Source organism: Odontesthes bonariensis, chromosome 15 (genome assembly GCF_027942865.1).
Source record: "Odontesthes bonariensis isolate fOdoBon6 chromosome 15, fOdoBon6.hap1, whole genome shotgun sequence".
Lineage (NCBI taxonomy): Eukaryota > Metazoa > Chordata > Actinopteri > Atheriniformes > Atherinopsidae > Odontesthes > Odontesthes bonariensis.
In genome coordinates this window covers 37,777,219-37,798,089 of record NC_134520.1, presented here as the reverse complement: position 1 = coordinate 37,798,089, position 20,871 = coordinate 37,777,219, and the positions used below count along the sequence as shown (strand labels likewise).

The following is a 20,871-nucleotide window of genomic DNA, read 5'->3' as shown; positions in this document are numbered from 1 at the left end:
CGCCGCTCTCTTCTCGTGACAACAAATGACTGACAAGAGTGGCGTGTGAGAGAAGCACTATCACCAATCAGAAGTGAGGAGGGCGAACCCCTATTCACCCCCACCCCCCCACCCCCACCCCGACCCCACACGGTGGAAATTGCGACAAGGACAGGTAGGGATTAATGTTTACAGTTGTTAACTTTGACGCTAAAATGCTACAATTTGACTGATGTCCTGAAATAGTCTTCATAACGAATTGTGTCGTTAGATCAATTAATGTGCTTTTAATAGTGTCTTTGATACAAGTGTCAGCTAAATGTCTTGATAACAGACTTGAAATAGTCTACAATTCCTCGATATTTCACCGCCTCACAGAACGCTGTTTGTGTTAGTGCTACTCGAGGTAACTGTAGAGTGGCTAACTAGCGCCTTCCACACAAGTTCAGGGCTTTGCTAATACTTTTAGCCTACGTCAATGGAGACCTTAATTGTCGCCGGACTTGGCTTTTTAACGAGGTATGCCCCTTTATAATACCCTCCGATAATCACGGAAAGGGAACATTTTGCCCATTTGAGGAGGTCGTTTCATTCGTCGTGAGTTTATCAATGCAGAGTCCGGAGAGCTCTGCCACAGGTCGTATTTGAGAGTGCGACCCCCATCCCCTCGCTGTTCGCCCACACCCCCGTTGATGATGACAGCCTACAGGTGCACTCGTGTTCATCCAGTATGATGCACCATCAATCGAAGTTAAAAGGGGCACAATGTAGGATTACGTAGTGCTCGTGGCATGCATGTCTCAAAACTTACACTGTCATGAAAAAATGCCGTTTAACTAAGCTTGCCGCGAGAATGTTTTTCATGTTAGAGTGCCAGCTGTCGATACAAATTTGTCTCTGGCGGTACGTCAAGTGAATTGCTGATATAAGTTTTTCCCGTGGAGCTCGTTTGGCTCGGCATGCCAAACGTTCACTTTAATGGTTTAATGACAGCGGACCGCGAAAGTGGTCGGGAGAGTTATCGTTCAGGCTATTACTAAGCATAGGCTGTCTTGGGGCAGTAATTAATTAAACTTTTAATCCTACATACTTGTAGTATCCATTTAAGGACCATGGGACTAACTTTTTCGTTAAATTTAATGTAATTAAATGTATGATACTACAGTTAAATGTTTTTGAAGACCTGTGATGTTATATATCAAACACATAATAGTACAGTAAATGCAATTGATAGGCCTACTGTACCTATAAATTCATCTTTTATGCTGCACAGCTGTTCTCTACTTAATGCAAATGGGACATAATATATATTTTGTATAATTTACAACTTAATGCGTCTCATGTTTCCGCTTTTCCGCGCGTGCCGTGTGTCCGTGTACCCTTGTCACCTTTTTCACCCCTTACCAGTTTGCATGCCTGTAATACCACTTCTAAATGAAATTTAAGACCAAACGTACAATGGAAATACCAAGTAAACACACTGACAGTATGGTATAATGACAAATGACGGTTGACTTTAAGAACATCGACTAAATGTGTGTCATGCGAAAAGATCACAAAAATGTCATCACTGTCCTAAATTAAATTTATTACAATATTTTCAGAACATTTAAGTCCCATGAACAAATGCTTATAAAATCAAGTAAATATATATATAAAAAAATAATAATAAAATACTGTTCCTTTAGAGCAAAAAGAAAAATACACAAATATTTAAGACCCATGCAATCTGAATTTAAGACAATTTAACACTTTTTAAGGTCTTATTTTCAGGAAAATTGATTTACGACTTTTTAAGACTTTTTAAGGACCCGCGGCCACCCTGGGAGGGAGCCAATCAGAGACGCCTCATTATCGCGTCACGGATATGCATGAGAAGGACCGGAAAACCTTGTCGTTTGTCATCAAGCCATTCTTCCTGCCCACAAAAACAGCTTGAAACAAAGCAACCATAACGTTTTTTTAAACAGAACCGACGCCTAATGCATTCAGTAACAATGGTGAACACAGCAGTATTAATGAAATGACGATGGAAGTTGGCCTTTAAGTAAAGGGGCAACATTGTCCAGTGTTGTACGCATTGAAACTATAGTGCTGTAAACAAGAGAGCCAAGTTTTACTGGAGTAGAATTTAGGTAGCCGTCCTCTGAGTCAAATTATTGAAGTGTCTTGAGATGACATTTGCTGTAATTTGGCGCGATAAAAATAAAACTGAGTTTAATTTAATTCAATTAAAAGAGCAAGAATGATAAACAATCGTCACAACTAAGGCATGAAAAGAATATGCAAAAATCAGATAATTAAGTTAATGAAGCTGAGACGGAAAACTGGGTTAGTTTAGCAAGAAAGAAAATAAAGCTCCGGTTTTATAAAAAAAAAACAAAGGTGATACAGAAACAGACAATACAAGCTGTCCATCATCATGCTTTTTGCACTGAAGGCATTACAACATAGTCAAAAAACATTCCATTTCAACTGTAAAAAAACGTTGGAGACATTCATAAATATTTAAGGCTTCTATTTCATATCCAACAAAAAACACTTCAGCTTTCTTATAATTAACAAGACAGAGTACATTACATGGATGAGCTGATGAGTCTTAAACATCGTCTAACACGTCATTGTTAGGGAGAAGTTTCTCACCTGCATGAATTCTCATGTGGACACTCAAATTGCTACTTTGGGTGAAACTTTTCCCGCATGTTTTACAGGAATACGGCCTCTCACCTGTGTGAGTTCTCATGTGGACGGTTAAAATACGATTTTCAGAAAAACATTTACCACAGGTGTTACAGGAATAGGGCTTCTCACCCGTGTGAGTTCTCATGTGAACAGCCAAATGACAGCTTTGGGTGAAGGTTTTATCACACATCTTGCACGAATACGGTCTCTCACCTGTGTGAGTTCTACTGTGCGTTAACAGGTCATCACTTCTTGTGAAACTTTTACCGCACCTTTCACAGAAATAAGGTCTCTCACCTGTGTGAGTTCTTATGTGGGCAGTCAAATGGTAGCGTTTGGTGAAACTTTTCCCACATGTTTTGCAAGAATACGGCTTCTCACCCGTGTGGGTTCTGATGTGGCTCAACAAGTCATCGCTTCTTTTGAAACTTTTACCGCATATTTTGCAGGGATATGGCCTCTCACCTGTGTGAGTTCTCATGTGGACAGTCAAATTACAGCTTTTGTTAAAACTTTGACCACATGTTTTACAGGAATACGGCCTCTCACCTGTGTGAATTCTAATGTGGCTCAACAAGTCATCATTTCTTTGGAAACTTTTACCGCACATTTTGCAGGGATACGGCCTCTCACCTGTGTGAATTCTCATGTGGGCTGTCAGACTACCACTTTGACTGAAACTTCTCCCGCAAGTGTTACAAGTATACGGCTTCTCACCTGTGTGGGTTCTCATATGAGCAGTCAACTGACCACTAGCAATGAAGCTTTTCCCACAGGTGTTACAGGTATAAGGCTTTTCACCTGCATGGCTTCTCATGTGGTATGTGAAATTGCTAAGTTGGGAGAAACTTTTATCACAAGTTTTGCAGGAATACGGCCTCTCGCCTGTGTGGATTCTTTTATGTATTCTCACGAGATACTTGTACTTAAAAGCTTTTCCACACACATCACACTTTACAGACTTTTTATCTGTATCAGTATTACAATGACTCTCCAACATGGGAGAGTTGTCCATACTATCAAAGTCAGTTCTGTTTCTTTGATGTTTACTCTTTGACTCTAGCTCTCCAGCTCTAGATGGTCCCGACTCTTCATGTTTTATTTTTTCCTGATATCGGCTCTTAGGTAAAGGAGAGTTCTGAATGAGGAGGTTGTCACTATTTAGTTCTGGTTCACTGTGGTCCCTTTCGCCAAAATTAACTGTCACCATAGAAATGTCGGTCTCGTCCTTCAGACTAGTGCAGAGTTCCTCCTGTTCCTCTTTAATGTGAAGAGGTTCTGGTTCTCCCTGGTCCAAAATGAAGCTCTTCTGGTTACAGAGCGGCTTGTCAACACGAACCTCCTCCTTGCAGTCATGCTGCTGTGGGAGGTCTGAAAAGACACAAGAAGAGGTTCGTATAAAATAAAGTCACATCGGAGAAAATCTGTTTTCAAGCACCAGCAGGATCCTGCAGTACGAGCAGGTTGTTCATATCAGTTAACATTTTAATTATTTTGGTGCACCAGAATGAGTCCTGACAGCGATCATCAGAGTTTACATTTAAAATATCAGTTTTTAATAGAAGGTTTGAACAGGTTTCCTTTTACAGGGAGCATCTCTAACCATGTTGAACACTTCCTTTTACTACAGCCTCCTACTCTGAATCCTAATTCTTAAACACTCGAATACCAATGAGTCCATCGGCACCGTTGTCGGGTTCAGGAATGCACAGAACAGCTCCAATAATGGAGAATACTAATGATAACTGCAGCAGATGTAATTCATTCATTCTAAACCCAAATATTGATTATATAAAAGATTTCGCACAATGTTTTTGATGCACCAAACAGCAAGATAAAAAAAGGAATATTTTACATTTTTGTACATTTATGATGGAGCAGAAGAGTAAAATATACTGTATAATCAACAATAAGGTATAATGCTCTGAGCACTTCAGATCAACAGTAAAACCAAAAACAACCACAAAATCCACGACTGATTTTAACAGTTTAATTCATTCTCAAGTATTTTCACGAATTTAAATGCAAACCCTTTAAAAAGGATGAAACGATCAATTTAATCTCAGTATGAGCACAAACCCACCTTTTAGATCCCATTTACACAATTTAAACCTTTTCAATTAAAATTTGATGGAAATTACGAATCATCCTCTTCAGATTTCTGCCACTTATGTTAATATTTAGATGGATATTTAAACTCAGTGACTACAGACCAGTTTATACATTTTAGAAAAGTTTGTTTTTAATTAAATGATTTAATAAACGTGTAAAATAGTTTTGTTAAAGTATCAATCTGGGAAAGCTCAGGTGTAAAATGGGATTTAAAAGCTATTTTTATTGGTATTATTTGACCTCGGTGCTGCAGCTTTGACACAGTCGGACTCGGTTTTTCTAACTTCCCACAATGACCGACGTCACTGATCCAAATTTAATTAAATCCCATCACACACAGACTTTCTGTAAGCATCTTAGTCATTTTTCACTTCTCATAATAAATGTCCACTGGAAGTTAAAAAACCTAAAACATGTTTTTATGAGTTCCAAGATCATGGAACATCTTTAACTACGTATGACTCCATAATATTAACACAGTGTATTTAAATGTATTCGTGCTTCCTGCTGTTCTCTGACAGATGTTTATTTACGTCAAACTCAGACAGGAAGTTCACATTTCCACTGTGTCAGCTGATTAACAGTAAGTGTGAGAACTGATGAACACAATCCTCATTTCACTAAGGCACTGAAATGATTTGCAAACCTCAGAGACTTAAGTGGAGGAACACAAATCTAAATGATGGCTCTAACCCAAACAAAAAAGAAAACCAAGCATCTGCCTTATCAAAAATAAGATGCCAGTGAGATGAGCATTATGGGATGTTGTTGGAGGAAATAAAACAAACCCAACTAAAATAATATTAATGGAGATTTACTCTAAAACAGGAGACACTTATATCTCACAGCAATCGTAAATATCTTGATATTATGAAACACATTAAGCTACAGCTCATCTGGGTGCATGATTGTGCTTTTTAAGCAGATTGAACGTGTCTTTAAATGTTCCTTAAATGTTGACAGGTTGCTCGTCGCCATGCCTTCTCATGTGGAGTGCCAACTTGCCACTTTGGGTGAAACTTTTCCCGCATATTTTGCATGAATACGGCCTCTCGCCTGTGTGAATTCGAATGTGACAAGTCAAACTGCTGCGCCGGGTGAAACTTTTTCCACATATTTTACAGGAATACGGCCTCTCACCTGTGTGAATTCGAATGTGAGAAGTCAAACTGCTACGCTGGGTGAAACTTTTCCCGCATATTTTGCATGAATACGGTGTGGATACACCTGTGTGAATTCGAATGTGAGAAGTCAAACTGCTGCGCTGGGTGAAACTTTTCCCGCATATTTTGCATGAATACGGTGTGGATACACCTGTGTGGATTCGAATGTGAGAAGTCAAACTGCTGCGCTGGGTGAAACTTTTCCCGCATATTTTGCATGAATACGGTGTGGATACACCTGTGTGGATTCTCCTGTGTGTACTCATTAGATGCTTATATTCAAAGACTTTTCCACACACATCACACTTTACAGACTTTTTACCTGCATCAGTATTACAATGACTCTCCGAAACGGGTGAGTTGTCCACACTATTACTGCGACTTCTGTTAAAGTCAGTCCTGTTTCTGTGAAGTTTATTCTCTGGTTCCGGCTCTCCATTTGTAACCAAGCCCGACTGTCCGTGCTCGATTCTATCCCGCCGGTGGCTCTCAGTTACAGGAGGGTTTGGAGACAGGAGCTGGTTTCTGTTTAGTTCTGGCTCACTGTGGTCACTTTCATCAAAGTTAACAGTCACCATAAAAGTATCAGTCTCCTCCTTCAGAACAAGCTGCTCATCTTCCCGACTGGTGAAAAGTTCCTCTTCTTCTTCTTTAATTTGAGGAAGTTCTGGTTCCACAGATTCCGGTCTAGTCTGAACCTCCTGGTGCAAACTGGAGTTCCTCTCCTGGTTACACGACAGCTGGAGAGTGAGAACGTCCTCTTCCTTACAGTCATGTTGCTGTGGGCGGTCTGGATGAAAACAGGAGAAAAGGTTCATTAATGGTCGTAGAAGAAAAGTCGACATCGCACGATGAAGTAGCACAAAAACTGCGTGAGAGGTGAAGTATAACCCGACTGAGCTGCCAGAAGTCGCTGATCCAGCAAGAGAAACACTTAGAGAGAAAATGTTCTTATTTGGGTTAGGGTTAGAAAAAAAAAAAAAAAAAACTTCACATCTGCAGGAAAGTTAAAAGAAATTAAAAGGATAAATAAAACTGCGCCGTTCAGTCATTTCTTTCTTTTTCCAGTAACTTCTGAACCAAAACTACAAACAAAAACGGTTTCATGGAGAATGAGAAATAAGGCAGAAGCTTTCAGCCAATCAGAGCAGAGCAGCTGCAGAGCCTCACCAGGTTTTAGTAAGAGTGACCAAAGTGATAAACTTCTTCCATTTCCTTATTTACACCCACTCGTTTCCTTTCCTCGGGTGTTAGTCCCTCACAACAGACATGAGGAGCCCTGAAACATCCTTCAAAATATTTGACTGAATGATTTCCTGGACTGAAGCAATGCATGATGGTCAGAAACCTGGCCCCGACCCTCATTCACGTAAGAAAACGTCAGTTTAAAGACATTTAAACCTCGACAGACTGCTGAACTATCACCTGCTTCTGGTTTCATCTCAGAAACGCTGTGGGACAGATGTTCTTCTTCTGTGGTTTCTGTGGAACTCATTTCTGAACTCAGTGTGACTCACACAGCAGATAAAGAAACGGGTTTATTTATCCTGAAACAAAAGACAGAAGCAGCTGCGTGTTTGAAACTCTACGACATCTCTGCTGGATCCATCAGACCATCAGACCGTTCTACAGGATACGATGACATCATATTCTGGACTATGATGACAGTAAGAAACAGACATGATGTACAATGGCTTCATTATTATTACCAAAGGATCTACTCACAGATGCAGATCAATGAATTTCAGGCCATGTTTTATAATTAGAACTCAAACAAGTCTTTGATCAGATCTTTTTCTTTCTCGTTCCTAACTTAGTGTGTCACATATTTTGCTCTTTAATCTGGAATATGTTCACCTGACATGTCTGGATTTCCTAAATTTTGTTCTGTTCAGAGTTTGATTAAATAAAATTAACCAAAAAAGAAGCCTTTCACCAACCACACTTTGATTGGACGGTAAGACATCTGTCCCAGCCCCTGCAGAGTGAAGGATTTTGGGTATTTTAACCATCACTGATCGACTAAAACAAGCATAAACCTCAGAGGTGATGATGTGCGTTGGTCGATCCCTGATTGGTTGAAAGTTAGAGAACGAAGCTGCAACCACAATACAGACAGCAGCTACTTTGGACAATCTTCCTTATTTAACTTTTATTTTCACTCCCACACTTTGTCCACTTTGACTTTTTTTAGCAGAGCTAAAGGACCAACACAACCAAGAGCCAAGAACAGTTATACGGTGGAACAGCTGGGTTTATCCGCAGGATGAACACTTTGGACCCAGGTGCTGCCGAGCAGGAAGCGTGTAGTTAGGTTTATGAACCCACGGAGAGAAAGTCGCTGTTTATCAAATCAAATCAAATTTATTTGTAGCACATTTCATGTACAAACAATTCAAAGTGCTTTACATAAAATAAAAGCATTCCAGCAGGGAGTGGAAGAAGCATTAAAAATACATAAAAGAATATAAAGAGAAACAAATAAAATCATTTAAATGAATTTAAACCAGATAAGTTTAAAGATATCATGCAGATTTCATGCATAGACACATGAGAAAAGAATTTTTTTTAACCTGGATTTAAAAATGTCTCCATTTGGTGAAAGTTTAATCTCCAGTTTATGTTTATGCATTCAGCAGACGCTTTTATCCAAAGTGCTTTCATTTATATAGTTGTTCAAATAAGAATGATGTCTCCGTCACAGCCGAGTTAAACTAAATGAGCTGGAATAAAGACATGATGGCGGCCGTTACCATGGTGTCACCATGGTGTTACCATGGAGACGCGTTCCTAAACGTTTCAGGGTTTCACAAAGCGCCGTTCAGCCATCCCAGTTAAGTTAAGGGTTCCGTGTGGAGCTTTATTCCTTTATTCCTATTCTTTATTTATTTTTATTATTATTATTTTTTATAGTTGTTCAAATAAGAACGATGTCTCCTCACAGCTGAGTTAAACTAAATGAGCTGAATGACCCTCAGCTTTCTAACACTTTGTACATATATTTTTTACATTTATTACATTATTTTATTATTATTATATTTTTTGTTTTGTTTTGTTTTTATGGCCCCAAACAGACCAGGCCAAATTCCTCGTGATGTAAAAATTACTTGGCAATAAAACCTTTTCTGATTCTGATTCTGATAAAGACATGATGGCGGCCGTTACCATGGAGACGCGTTCGTAAACGTTTCAGGGTTTCACAAAGCGCCGCTCAGCCATCCCAGTTAGGTTAAGTTAAGGGTTCCGTAGCTGGAGCTTTATTACCTGCCGTGTGGAGCTTTATTCCGGGCTTCCAGGTGACATCCAGCAGCCTGCGCTGCCGGCCGAGCTCCTCCTCGTACCGGCCGATGGTTTTCTGGAACTCGGAGAATATTTCCTCAGCGGCAGCAGTGAGCCGCTGGCTGATAAACTCTCTCAGATGCTGAGCTGAAGACATTGTTGCTGCTCACACTCACAGATTCAGCCGGCTGCTGAACCAGCGAGCTAACGCTGCCGCTGGCATCAGTGCTGCTCACTTCCGCCGGAAGTCCCACCGAGAAACAGTCCCACCGGAAACAGGAAGTTAACTTTAGTTCCGCCTGCAGCTTTTTTTTTTTAATACAGTACAACTTTATTTTGCTTTACAAGATACAAACACAGTGCAAAAACATGACAAGTATCATTAATAATAAATTAAGAACAAATAAGCATACCAAAATAAATACATACATCCATCCATCCATCATCTTCCGCTGGTCCGGGGATCGGGTCGCGGGGGCAGCAGCTTGAGCAAAGAGACCCAGACGTCCCTGTCCCCGGCCACTTCCTCCAGCTCTTCTGGGGGGACCCCGAGGCGTTCCCAGGCCAGCCGAGAGACATAGTCTCTCCAACGTGTCCTGGGTCTTCCCCGGGGCCTCCTCCCAGTGGGACGGGCCCGGAACACCTCACCGGGGAGGCGTCCAGGAGGCATTCTCACCAGATGCCCGAGCCACCTCATCTGACTCCTCTCGATGCGGAGGAGCAGCGGTTCTACTCCGAGCCCCTCCCGGATGACCGAGCTTCTCACCCTATCTCTAAGGGAGAGCCCAGACACCCTGCGGAGGAAACTCATTTCGGCCGCTTGTATTCGCGATCTCATTCTTTCGGTCACTACCCACAGCTCGTGACCATAGGTGAGGGTAGGAACATAGATTGACCGGTAAATCGAGAGCTTCGCCTTCTGGCTCAGCTCCTTCTTCACCACGACGGGCCGGTGCAGAGCCCGCATCACTGCAGACGCCGCACCGATCCGTCTGTCAATCTCCTGCTCCATTCGTCCCTCACTCGTGAACAAGACCCCGAGATACTTGAACTCCTCCACTTGGGGAAGGATCTCATTCCCGACCCGGAGAGGGCATTCCACCCTTTTCCGGCCGAAGACCATGGTCTCAGATTTGGAGGTGCTGATTCTCATCCCAGCCGCTTCACATTCGGCTGCGAACCGCTCCAGTGAGAGCTGCAGGTCACGGCCTGAGGACGCCAACAGAACCACATCGTCTGCAAAGAGCAGAGACCCGATTCTGAGGTCGCCAAACCGGACCCCCTCAACGCCCTGGCTGCGCCTAGAAATTCTGTCCATAAAAATTATGAACAGAATCGGTGACAAAGGGCAGCCCTGACGGAGTCCAACCCTCACAGGAAACATGTCCGACTTACTGCCGGCAATGCGGACCAAACTCTGACACCGGTCATACAGGGACCGAACAGCCTGTATCAAAGAGTCCGGCACTCCATACTCCCGGAGCACCCCCCACAAGAGTCCCCGAGGGACACGGTCGAACGCCTTCTCCAAGTCCACAAAACACATGTAGACCGGTTGGGCGAACTCCCATGCACCCTCCAGGATCCTGCCGAGGGTATAGAGCTGGTCCACTGTTCCACGGCCAGGACGAAAACCACACTGCACCTCCTGAATCCGAGATTCGACTATCCGTCGGATCCTCCTCTCCAGTACCCCCGAAAAGACCTTACCAGGGAGGCTGAGGAGAGTGATCCCCCTATAGTTGGAACACACCCTCCGGTCCCCCTTTTTAAAGAGGGGGACCACCACCCCGATCTGCCAGTCCAGAGGCACTGCCCCCGATGTCCACGCGATGCTGCAGAGGCGTGTCAACCAAGACAGCCCCACAACATCCAGAGCCTTGAGGAACTCAGGACGGACCTCATCCACCCCCGGGGCCTTGCCACCGAGGAGTTTTTTGACCACCTCGGCGACCTCAGCCCCAGAGATGGGAGGTCCCACGTCCGAGCTCCCCAACTAAATACATACATAAGAAGTTTAAATAATAAATGAAGAGAGAGAGAGAGAGAGAGAGAGAGAGAGAGAGAGAGAGAGAGAGAGAGAGAGAGAGAGAGAATATACCAGGGCACATGAACAATGAGGATTACACTGAGTTAAAGATTTCAAAGTGGGAGACTAGATTTATAGTTTTGATAGCTTTCTTGTTATTAGAGGATGAAATTGACTTGAAATACATCTGGAGTTCTATCAATTCCGCCTGCAGCTGTTTAGATGTTATTCCACCTGATTCCCACAATTATTTCTATGTTGGTCAAACATGTTCCAACATGTACAGAGAGTTGCAGGCAGAACAACAGCCTGAAGGTAAACTGCAGCCGGTGTAAACAGCGGATCAGACTGCAGGCCCAGCCTGCTGGGGAGCTCCCATGATGCACCTCTGCTCTGTTTCCTCGCCATGTGACATCATCGTGGTCATTAACTTTCAGAGGAAATCTCTACAGAGATCATGGAGCTGATTAAATCTTTTGAAGACATTTCAGACTGAAATGATGAAAGTCCTTTCACAGAATATAATCATCATTTTTATTTTCAGATGAATTAAGATTCATAAACCTTTAACATCTTATTTTATCCTCAAAGATTAGTGGAACTGAACCATAAACCGTCTGTTTCCTTCCCACTGATTTTAGACTATTTTATACCCTCTGATGCTTTATTTGGTATGTTTTCATCTCTCTATCCATCCATCTATCAATCTATCTATCTATCTATCTATCTATCTATCTATCTATCTATCTATCTATCCATCCATCCATCCATCCATCCATCCATCCATCCATCCATCCATCCACGAGACCATGTGGTGCATGGAGTAAACAAATACAGAAAAGAGCTGAAACGGAAGGAGCAGGAGAAGGATATGCAAAGGGAACTTGCACGGTTGCAGTTAGAAGAACTGCAAGCGAAGCAAGAAGTACGAAATGAGGCCATGACAGCGGGGGCCGCTGAACAGCCATCACAGGGGCAAGTCCATCGTCGACCCTGTCAAAGGTCAAGGAGAGGTGCACCAGGAGGACGAAGGTCCTCGGGGGCATGTTGGGCCTGTGGCGAGAGGGGACACTTTGTTTACAGCTGTCCGAGAGCACCGAGAAACCCGAGTGTTCGGCAGGACCGTGGCCAGTCCCTGCGGGGCGGAGCAAGTGACCCGGCAGGTCCAAGGCGTTCCTCTGGCAGAGGAATCCCAGTATTTGTTTGCATTGACATATAGAGGTAAGAAGTACACTTACACCAGACGTACTCAAAGGGTTTAAAAACCGCCCTCAGGTGTGTCATCATTACAAAACAAAACAAAGTTTTTAAGTTAAATGTGTCACTATTACAAAACAAAACAAATTTTCTAAATTTAGAATTTAAAATGTGCCACTATTACAATATTTGTAAAATCTAAACAAAACAAAGTTTCGATTTTAAATTTTAGCATTGTTAGCCTAAATTAGAGTATCTATTTATCCCATAGGGAATTACTGACATCTCTCCATCCCACGTGGAGGGAGGAAGTAAAGCACCAGGTCCAAAATAAATAAATGTATTAATGAATAAAATCAAAATAAAACAAGTATGATCTTCTTCTGGGAAGATTTTGGCAATAAAATTTGCTTCCTCTGGAAGGAACATGAAAAATCCAAAGAGTTTGAAGGAGAACCACATGAGCGTGTGTCAGAAGCTGTGAGATACATTAAACTGAGACCTGACTTAGAAGCAACTTCACTTGTGCAGGCTGATGTCACTTATGTTGTGTATGGATCATGTTGTGAGATCATTTGGGTGATCATGCAGGTTTTGCAGTTGTGAAACAGGAAGGTGGAGAACTTTGTGACGGTGAAGGCTGAGAAGTGTGAACGGCCATGTTCGTCAGAGTAGGCTGAACTGAAGGCATTAACGGAAGCATGTTGACTGGTGAAAGGTAAGGTTACGAATGTGTACACAGATTCTGCATATGCTCATGATATTTGCTATTTGTTTGAAGCAGTTTTGAAGCAGAGAGGGTTCAGGAGGTCAGACGGAAGTCCAGTGCGACATGAGGTCCAAATGAAGGAGCGGATTGCAGTCATGAAAATTGAAAATTGGCAGTGATACAATGTCAAATAATCATAGAGGTAACAAAATGGTCGGTAAAGGTAATATCGCGGCTGATGAAGCAGCGAAAGTAGCATCAAAGTGCCAGCTTGCTGTTTTGGCACCAATGGTGTCACTGAGCCAGATGTCACGCCACCACAAGGATATTGGTCATACATATTGGATAAATAGTCGTAAAATTTTTTTGGTAAGAGAATTGATTCATCTGTTTGTCATTCCATCAGAGATTAGCTCAAATAATGGTTAAGTGTTTGTTTAGAAAAGTGCAAGAGGCATTCTGCAGCAGCTGCGAATCAAGCAGTGCTGTGGGGCCGTTTATCATCCACAAGGTCAAGGGATGGTTGAGAGGATCAATGGAACCTGGAAAGTGAAATTGAATTGAATCTGTGCTTCAACTAAACTAACTAGATGCTTTGCTGCTTGCACTAATGAGCTATCGTATGCAGACTCATAGAGTCACGCACTAACACCGCATAAATGCTAACGGGTCGACCCATGCCGGCACCTCAGTTGAGAGGTTCCTTTAGAGGGCCCCCACTTGAGCAGGTGCAAACAGAGTGGACAGTCTATATGAAGCAATTAACTGCAATCCACAGAACAATCTATCTACAGGAGGAGTCCAGAGACAGCTGGTTGAGAGGCCAGTGGTGCCGGGCGACCAGGTGCACATCAAAGTGTTCTGAAGGAAGTGGCTTGAGCCAAGACGGAAAGGACCGTACACAATGGTGCGAGCAACGTCAACAGCAGTTCGAATGGAAGGTAGCAACACATGGTACCATTTGAGTCACTGCACTAAGGTTCGGACTAAAGGCACAGGCGGGGTTGAGTCCGAGGGAAAGGATGAACAAAAGGAAGAGGTTAAGATTTCTGACACTGTGAGCATCCAGGTGTGAGGAAGCGTGAGGATGGTGAGGAACTGTGGATCATGGGTCTGGAGGAGGAGACGACCAAATCACCGCCTCCGGACGCCACGACAAAGGGGCAATCTGGTAAGATCATGTTGTCCTCGGGTCAGAAGTAGTTGTTCGCAATGGTTGTAAGAATAGAAAGATTTTTCGGGGAAGGCTAGGGGGATTTGATACCATTAGCACTACAGGACAGAATAATCATGTTAACCCAAGAACAGACGGAGTGTACATGCACAGGTAGAGACAGGAAAACAGTGTAACTGTGGAAGATGGGTTAAGGCAGCACAGGATATGTGGTATAGATGGGCATGGTACACTACAAGAGAACTGACAGCGACGGAGTGTCTCATATGCGCAGACGCTCCAGGAGCATTGCCTGTTGTTGTTCCAGAGCCAAACACCTTCAGGGACTGTGCAGTGGTCCAGCAACGGGAATGCAGAGAAGGTAGGTTCACATCGGCAGAGGATAAATGGTTAATGTTTCCTAGGTGTGGGATTAAGGGCAGATTGATGTTTGGGCCAAATAAATTACAGGACTTTTTCAAAAAAAGAGAGGGCCACGAATTGGAGTCTTCTTGTGCGGAATTTAATCTGAGTACATCACAGGAGGGGCCTCCCACTGATTATAGAGTAGATTACGATGGTGAGTTTGAATGCTTTTGGAACTCACGTAGGTAATACTACTGTTAAATGAAAACAAGATTTATTGGGATTTATTTATTTGGATCAAAATGTGAAAATATAGGAATGATCATTTTAACGCTATATCTTTTTGGGGATCAGACACACCCAGTGGCTGAGAGTTACTGGATGTGTGGAGATCATGTTTTGTTAAATGTGGTACCCAACAGGTGGATAGGTCTTTGGGCACTGGTGAGGATGAATACATCGGTTGTGTTAGTGTATGGCAAGGTAAACGAGATGCGAGGTTTGGATGTGGGAAAAGGGAGAGTTAAAAGATCTAGTGGTGACTACATCATGGATAAAAACGTTTACTTGGATGCAATAGGGCAGCCGAGAGGGGTTCCTTTGAGCTCAAAGCCCGCAGTGAGATTGCAGCTGGATTTGAGGCTAGTTTGCCGTGGATCATAATTGAACAGAATGGTGAGTGGATTAATTACATATACTACAACCAACAGAGAATTCTTAATTCTTACGAGTGAAGGATTTGCAGGCTTTGAAGAACAACTACGTGAGAAGAGTATGAAGGCTTGGTAGAACAGACATGGTTTGGAATGGATATTAGAAGGGAAAATGGTGTGTGCCAGATGGTTGGGGAAAATGTTGTACATTTATACCCGGGAACACTGCAGCTGATAGAACGTTTACAACGGCCGTGAAGAAGATCAGAGAACGGAGAGAGGAGCTGACGTGTGATGCTGGTGGAGGTGAACGGTGGTGGACTGGTCTGTTTGGGATTTTGGCAGAAGGGGGAGCGATGACAGTTAAAGCGGGATTGTTGATAGTGAGGATGGTTTCCCTATTGGGGTGTTGCATTAAACCCATTCTGAGAAGGTGTTTGCTGCAAGTGATGTTCAAACGGAGTATGGAACAGACCAGGAGACAGATGACCATGCGAGACCAGGTCTGAGAACCAACGCATGGGAGAGCGGGTCAACGAATGAAGGTTACCAACGGACAGTTCACATGATTCTTTCCTCGAATGTGGAACCAAGTTTAGTCTGATAGGGAGAAGAGATGCTGAAGATCTCTTTGATTGGGAGTGACGTACTGGCGACCTCTCCTCCCAGAGTTAGCTTAGCAGTTCCAGACCCAGCCGGACGGATGTTCGGCCAGAAGCAGACGACACCAGAGTACAGGAGATGGGACGGGACTGGAGGAGCGGCATTACATTGCTTTTTATTACTTTTGTTGTGTGATAATCCATAATTTTATGTATTGTACTTGGTACAAAACGGTGATTAACTGATTTGATGGTGGTGTATTCAGTCTATGTGTATTATCAATCAAAATTGATCACTGATATGTCCATTACCAGTTGTGTCAGTCAACTGTTCGGAGTGCGACCTTTGGTAAAGTGGTCGGTCGCCAGTGGGGGGGGCCGTAGGTGAGTTTTCCCAAGATAAGAACATGAGTTACGAAAGAAGCAGGCGGTGGGTTTTTCGCTCCTATGCACTGCGAACAGTGGACGGGTGTGATGGCAATGTAAAACTTGTAGTGTTGGTGAATTCAATATCGTTTAATTTAATCATTTAATGTGATTCGGGTGCACATATATATTCGGTTTCATTTATTCAAAATGTTCCCTTTGTTTGAGATGGTAGAATTATTAGAATAATTTAGTGTTGATTATATTAATTAATTATTAATTAACTATGTAGGATGATTTTCTTTCATTTTAGATTATTTCTTTATTAAATCACTGATAAGTGATTTCAGGGGGGACTATGTGGGAGAGAAATGTCATGACATGCTCATGACTTCTGGCCTAGTTACATCGTGTGCCTTGCTGACTGGTTCAGATGAATATTGTTGATAGTTAGAATGAGTTGTTTAACATTATGACGGAAGCGAGGCGCCGCCAGAGAGTGCCACGTACGCTTGTTATGATAAGACAGTATAAAAGGGTATCTCAAAGTGAACTCGTCGGACATTTTGTAACATTCTGTATGCATATTTGCTGTGACGGTTTGTTTCAATAAACTCCCCAATGGACGGCTGACCGACGCGTGATTCGACTCATTTCCTCCACAACGCCAACCATTCAATTAATTTTTATTTATATAGCGCCAAATACAACAAATGTCATCTCAAGGCACTTAGATAATAAAGTCCAATTCAAGCCAATTGGAATTCAATTAATTGTAATCATAATTATTCATAAAATAATCCAATTCGTTCATATAGAGCCAATTCAAAAACAATTTCCTAGCTAAGGAAACCAACAGATTGAGCTGAAAACTTTTTGTTTTTCGGTCCAATCTCCCGGCCTGAGCGGCGTGCCTGAGGCGACTGTGGAGAGAAACGACTCCCTCCATCCATCCATCCATCCATCCATCTATCCATTAATCCATTAATCCATTAATCCATCCATCCATTTTTCCTCTGTTTTTCTGTCAGTTAATCAATAGTTATTCCATCTGCTGACAAACTGCTACAGGAAGTTGTTTTTAACTACATTCCTTTAGTTTAATGAACATTATTCCGTCATATATTATAACTGTCAGTATTGATCTGTATCTGTGGTTCTTCCTGCTCTGTGAGAACTAAAAAGAGTTCCTGGAGCTTCACACATCACAGACTGTGCGGTTAAAGTTAGTAAAACCTGGAAGATCTCAGCGTTATGACACATGACATAAAGAGCCCCGCCCCCTCAGTGAACCAGGAAGTGTTAAACAGATTTATTCTTCATCATCACCTTTAACTTAATAACCCTAAACCTAACCCCAGTTTGTTCTTAGCACCACACTAATGAACTATTTCAGCCTTTTAATATATAATACATAATATATAATATTTAATACTTATTACTGGTTGATGTGAGATCCAAGTAGCTGCAGACAGAGGTGATATTTAATGTTATTTAATGTTGTACATTAACAGACTCAGAAAACAGCACCTGCGTGATGTCACACGTTTGTAACTGTTTGTGCTCTCCGAACACACCTGTTGTCCTCGTGTCCCGCTGCCTTCTGTGGCGTAATTAGGCTGCTGCAGCTGTGAGCCGGGGCCCCTGAGGGCCCCACTCCCCCCGGCCCTGCTCAGTAAACACTCAGCTGAGAGGCATGAACACCTGAGCAGGTAAGCTTCAGGGGGAAGGTGTTCTGGACTCACCGGTCTGGTTTAACACCTGAGCAGGTAAGCTTCAGGGGGAAGGTGTCCTGGGTCATTAACACCTGAGCAGGTAAGCTTCAGGGGGAAGGTGTTCTAGTACATTAACACCTGAGCAGGTAAGCTTCAGGGGGAAGATGTTCTAGGTCATTAACACCTGAGCAGGTAAGCTTCAGGGGGAAGATGTTCTAGGTCATTAACACCTGAGCAGGTAAGCTGCAGGGGGAAGGTGTCCTGGGTCATTAACACCTGAGCAGGTAAGCTGCAGGGGGAAGATGTTCTGGGTCATTAACACCTGAGCAGGTAATCTTCAGGGGGGAGGTGTTCTAGGTCATTAACACCTGAGCAGGTAAGCTTCAGGGGGAAGATGTTCTGACCTCACCGGTCAGATTTAACACCTGAGCAGGTAAGCTGCAGGGGGAAGGTGTTCTGAGTCATTAACACCTGAGCAGGTAAGCTGCAGGGGGAAGGTGTTCTGAGTCATTAACACCTGAGCAGGTAAGCTTCAGGGGGAAGGTGTTCTGAGTCATTAACACCTTAGCAGGTAAGATTCAGGGGGAAGGTGTTCTGAGTCATTAACACCTGAGCAGGTAAGCTGCAGGGGGAAGATGTTCTGGGTCATTAACACCTGAGCAGGTGAGCTTCAGGGGAAGGTGTTCTGTGTCATTAACACCTGAGCAGGTAAGCTGCAGGGGGAAGGTGTCCTGGGTCATTAACACCTGAGCAGGTAAGCTTCAGGGGGAAGATGTTCTGGGTCATTAACACCTGAGCAGGTAAGCTTCAGGGGGAAGGTGTCCTGGGTCATTAACACCTGAGCAGGTAAGCTTCAGGGGGGAGGGTGTTCTGTGTCATTAACACCTGAGCAGGTAAGCTTCAGGGGGGAGGTGTTCTGGGTCATTAACACCTGAGCAGGTAAGCTTCAGGGGGGAGGGTGTTTTGGGTCATTAACACCTGAGCAGGTAAGCTTCAGGGGGAAGATGTTCTGGGTCATTAACACCTGAGCAGGTAAGCTGTAGGGGGAAGGTGTCCTGGGTCATTAACACCTGAGCAGGTAAGCTTCAGGGGGAAGGTGTTCTGGGTCATTAACACCTGAGCAGGTGAGCTTCAGGGGAAGGTGTTCTGGGTCATTAACACCTGAGCAGGTAAGCTTCAGGGGGGAGGGTGTTCTGGGTCATTAACACCTGAGCAGGTAAGCTTCAGGGGGAAGATGTTCTGGGTCATTAACACCTGAGCAGGTAAGCTGCAGGGGGAAGGTGTCCTGGGTCATTAACACCTGAGCAGGTAAGCTTCAGGGGGAAGGTGTTCTGGGTCATTAACACCTGAGCAGGTAAGCTTCAGGGGGAAGATGTTCTGGGTCATTAACACCTGAGCAGGTAAGCTTCAGGGGGAAGGTGTTCTGGGTCATTAACACCTGAGCAGGTGAGCTTCAGGGGAAGGTGTTCTGGGTCATTAACACCTGAGCAGGTAAGCTTCAGGGGGGAGGTGTTCTGGGTCATTAACACCTGAGCAGGTAAGCTTCAGGGGGAAGATGTTCTGGGTCATTAACACCTGAGCAGGTGAGCTTCAGGGGGAGGTGTTCTGGGTCATTAAAACCTGAGCAGGTAAGCTTCAGGGGGAAGATGTTCTGTGTCATTAACACCTGAGCAAGTAAGCTTCAGGGGGAAGATGTTCTGTGTCATTAACACCTGAGCAGGTAAGCTTCAGGGGAAGATGTTCTGGGTCATTAACACCTGAGCAGGTAAGCTTCAGGGGGAAGATGTTCTGTGTCATTAACACCTGAGCAGGTAAGCTTCAGGGGGAAGATGTTCTGGGTCATTAACACCTGAGCAGGTAAGCTTCAGGGGGAAGATGTTCTGAACTCACCGGTCAGATTTTCCATCCATCCATCATCCATCCATCCATCCATCCATCCATCCATCCAACCATCATCCATCCATCCATCCAACCATCATCCATCCATCCATCCAACCATCATCCATCCATCCATCCAACCATCATCCATCCATCCATCCATCCAACCATCCATCCATCCATCTATCCATCCATCCATCCATCCATCCATCCATCCATCCAACCATCATCCAACCATCCATCCATCCATCCATCATCCATCCATCCATCCATCCATCATCCATCCATCCATCCATCCATCCAACCATCATCCATCCATCCATCCATCCATCCATCTATCCATCCATCCATCCATCCATCCATCCATCCATCCATCCATCCAACCATCATCCAACCATCCATCCATCCATCCTCTATCCATCCATCATCATCTACAGTTAGGTTTCCAGATGGTACGACCCTGCTAGCAGCTAGTTTGACCAACATGTTCGGGTTTCCAGATGGTACGACCCTACAACCTGACATCGGATCCGAGCTGACCCTACACTGCCCCTACAGGTCACCTCCGTATTGCAGCTTGTGAACACGTCGCCTTTATTTCTGAGGAACAAACTTTGCCTCAAACAGACGCAGGATGCACGAGGCAGCCGTGATAAACACACGCATTATGTGGTTAAAAGCAGGTTTATATGGTCACATGTGGGCCGAACACTCTTTACTCTCTGTTGTTAATAATCCAACAACTAATGGGTTCAAAATGGCCCCTGCAGCCGCAGACTGAAGTCGATGGTTTTAGACAACTTTATTAGAGTGAACAGTAACAGTGACAGGTGTTCTGCAGGTACACCTGCAGCTCCTCTGGGAGAACAGGTTGTTGTGGAGGAAACTCTCTGAGGCACCGACAGCAGCCGAGGGAGGAGAGGTCAGACAGCAGAAGAAGAAGAAGGAGAAGCAGCAGCAGCAGCAGCAGGAGAAGAAGCAGAAGAAG

The 20,871-nt window shown here is 43.7% G+C and overlaps 1 protein-coding gene across 2 annotated transcripts; it reads right to left on the bottom strand.

Moving 5' to 3' along the window:
* Positions 1-1,601: 1,601 nt before the first annotated feature.
* LOC142400875 (uncharacterized) lies at positions 1,602-9,452 on the bottom strand. 2 transcript variants are annotated; one of them, XM_075486131.1, is made up of 3 exons: positions 9,201-9,452; positions 6,259-6,726; positions 1,602-4,032 (listed from the first exon to the last, which is right to left on the bottom strand). In XM_075486131.1, the coding sequence occupies exons 1-3, from the start codon at positions 9,370-9,372 to the stop codon at positions 2,579-2,581; spliced, it is 2,094 nt and encodes a 697-aa protein (XP_075342246.1). In that variant the 5' UTR covers positions 9,373-9,452; the 3' UTR covers positions 1,602-2,578. The 2 variants fall into 2 exon arrangements, with proteins under 2 accessions (XP_075342246.1, XP_075342247.1); XM_075486132.1 differs by lacking the exons at positions 6,259-6,726; positions 9,201-9,452 and adding an exon at positions 5,794-6,245 and having other exon boundaries at positions 1,602-3,594.
* Between the last annotated feature and the right edge of the window lie 11,419 nt (positions 9,453-20,871).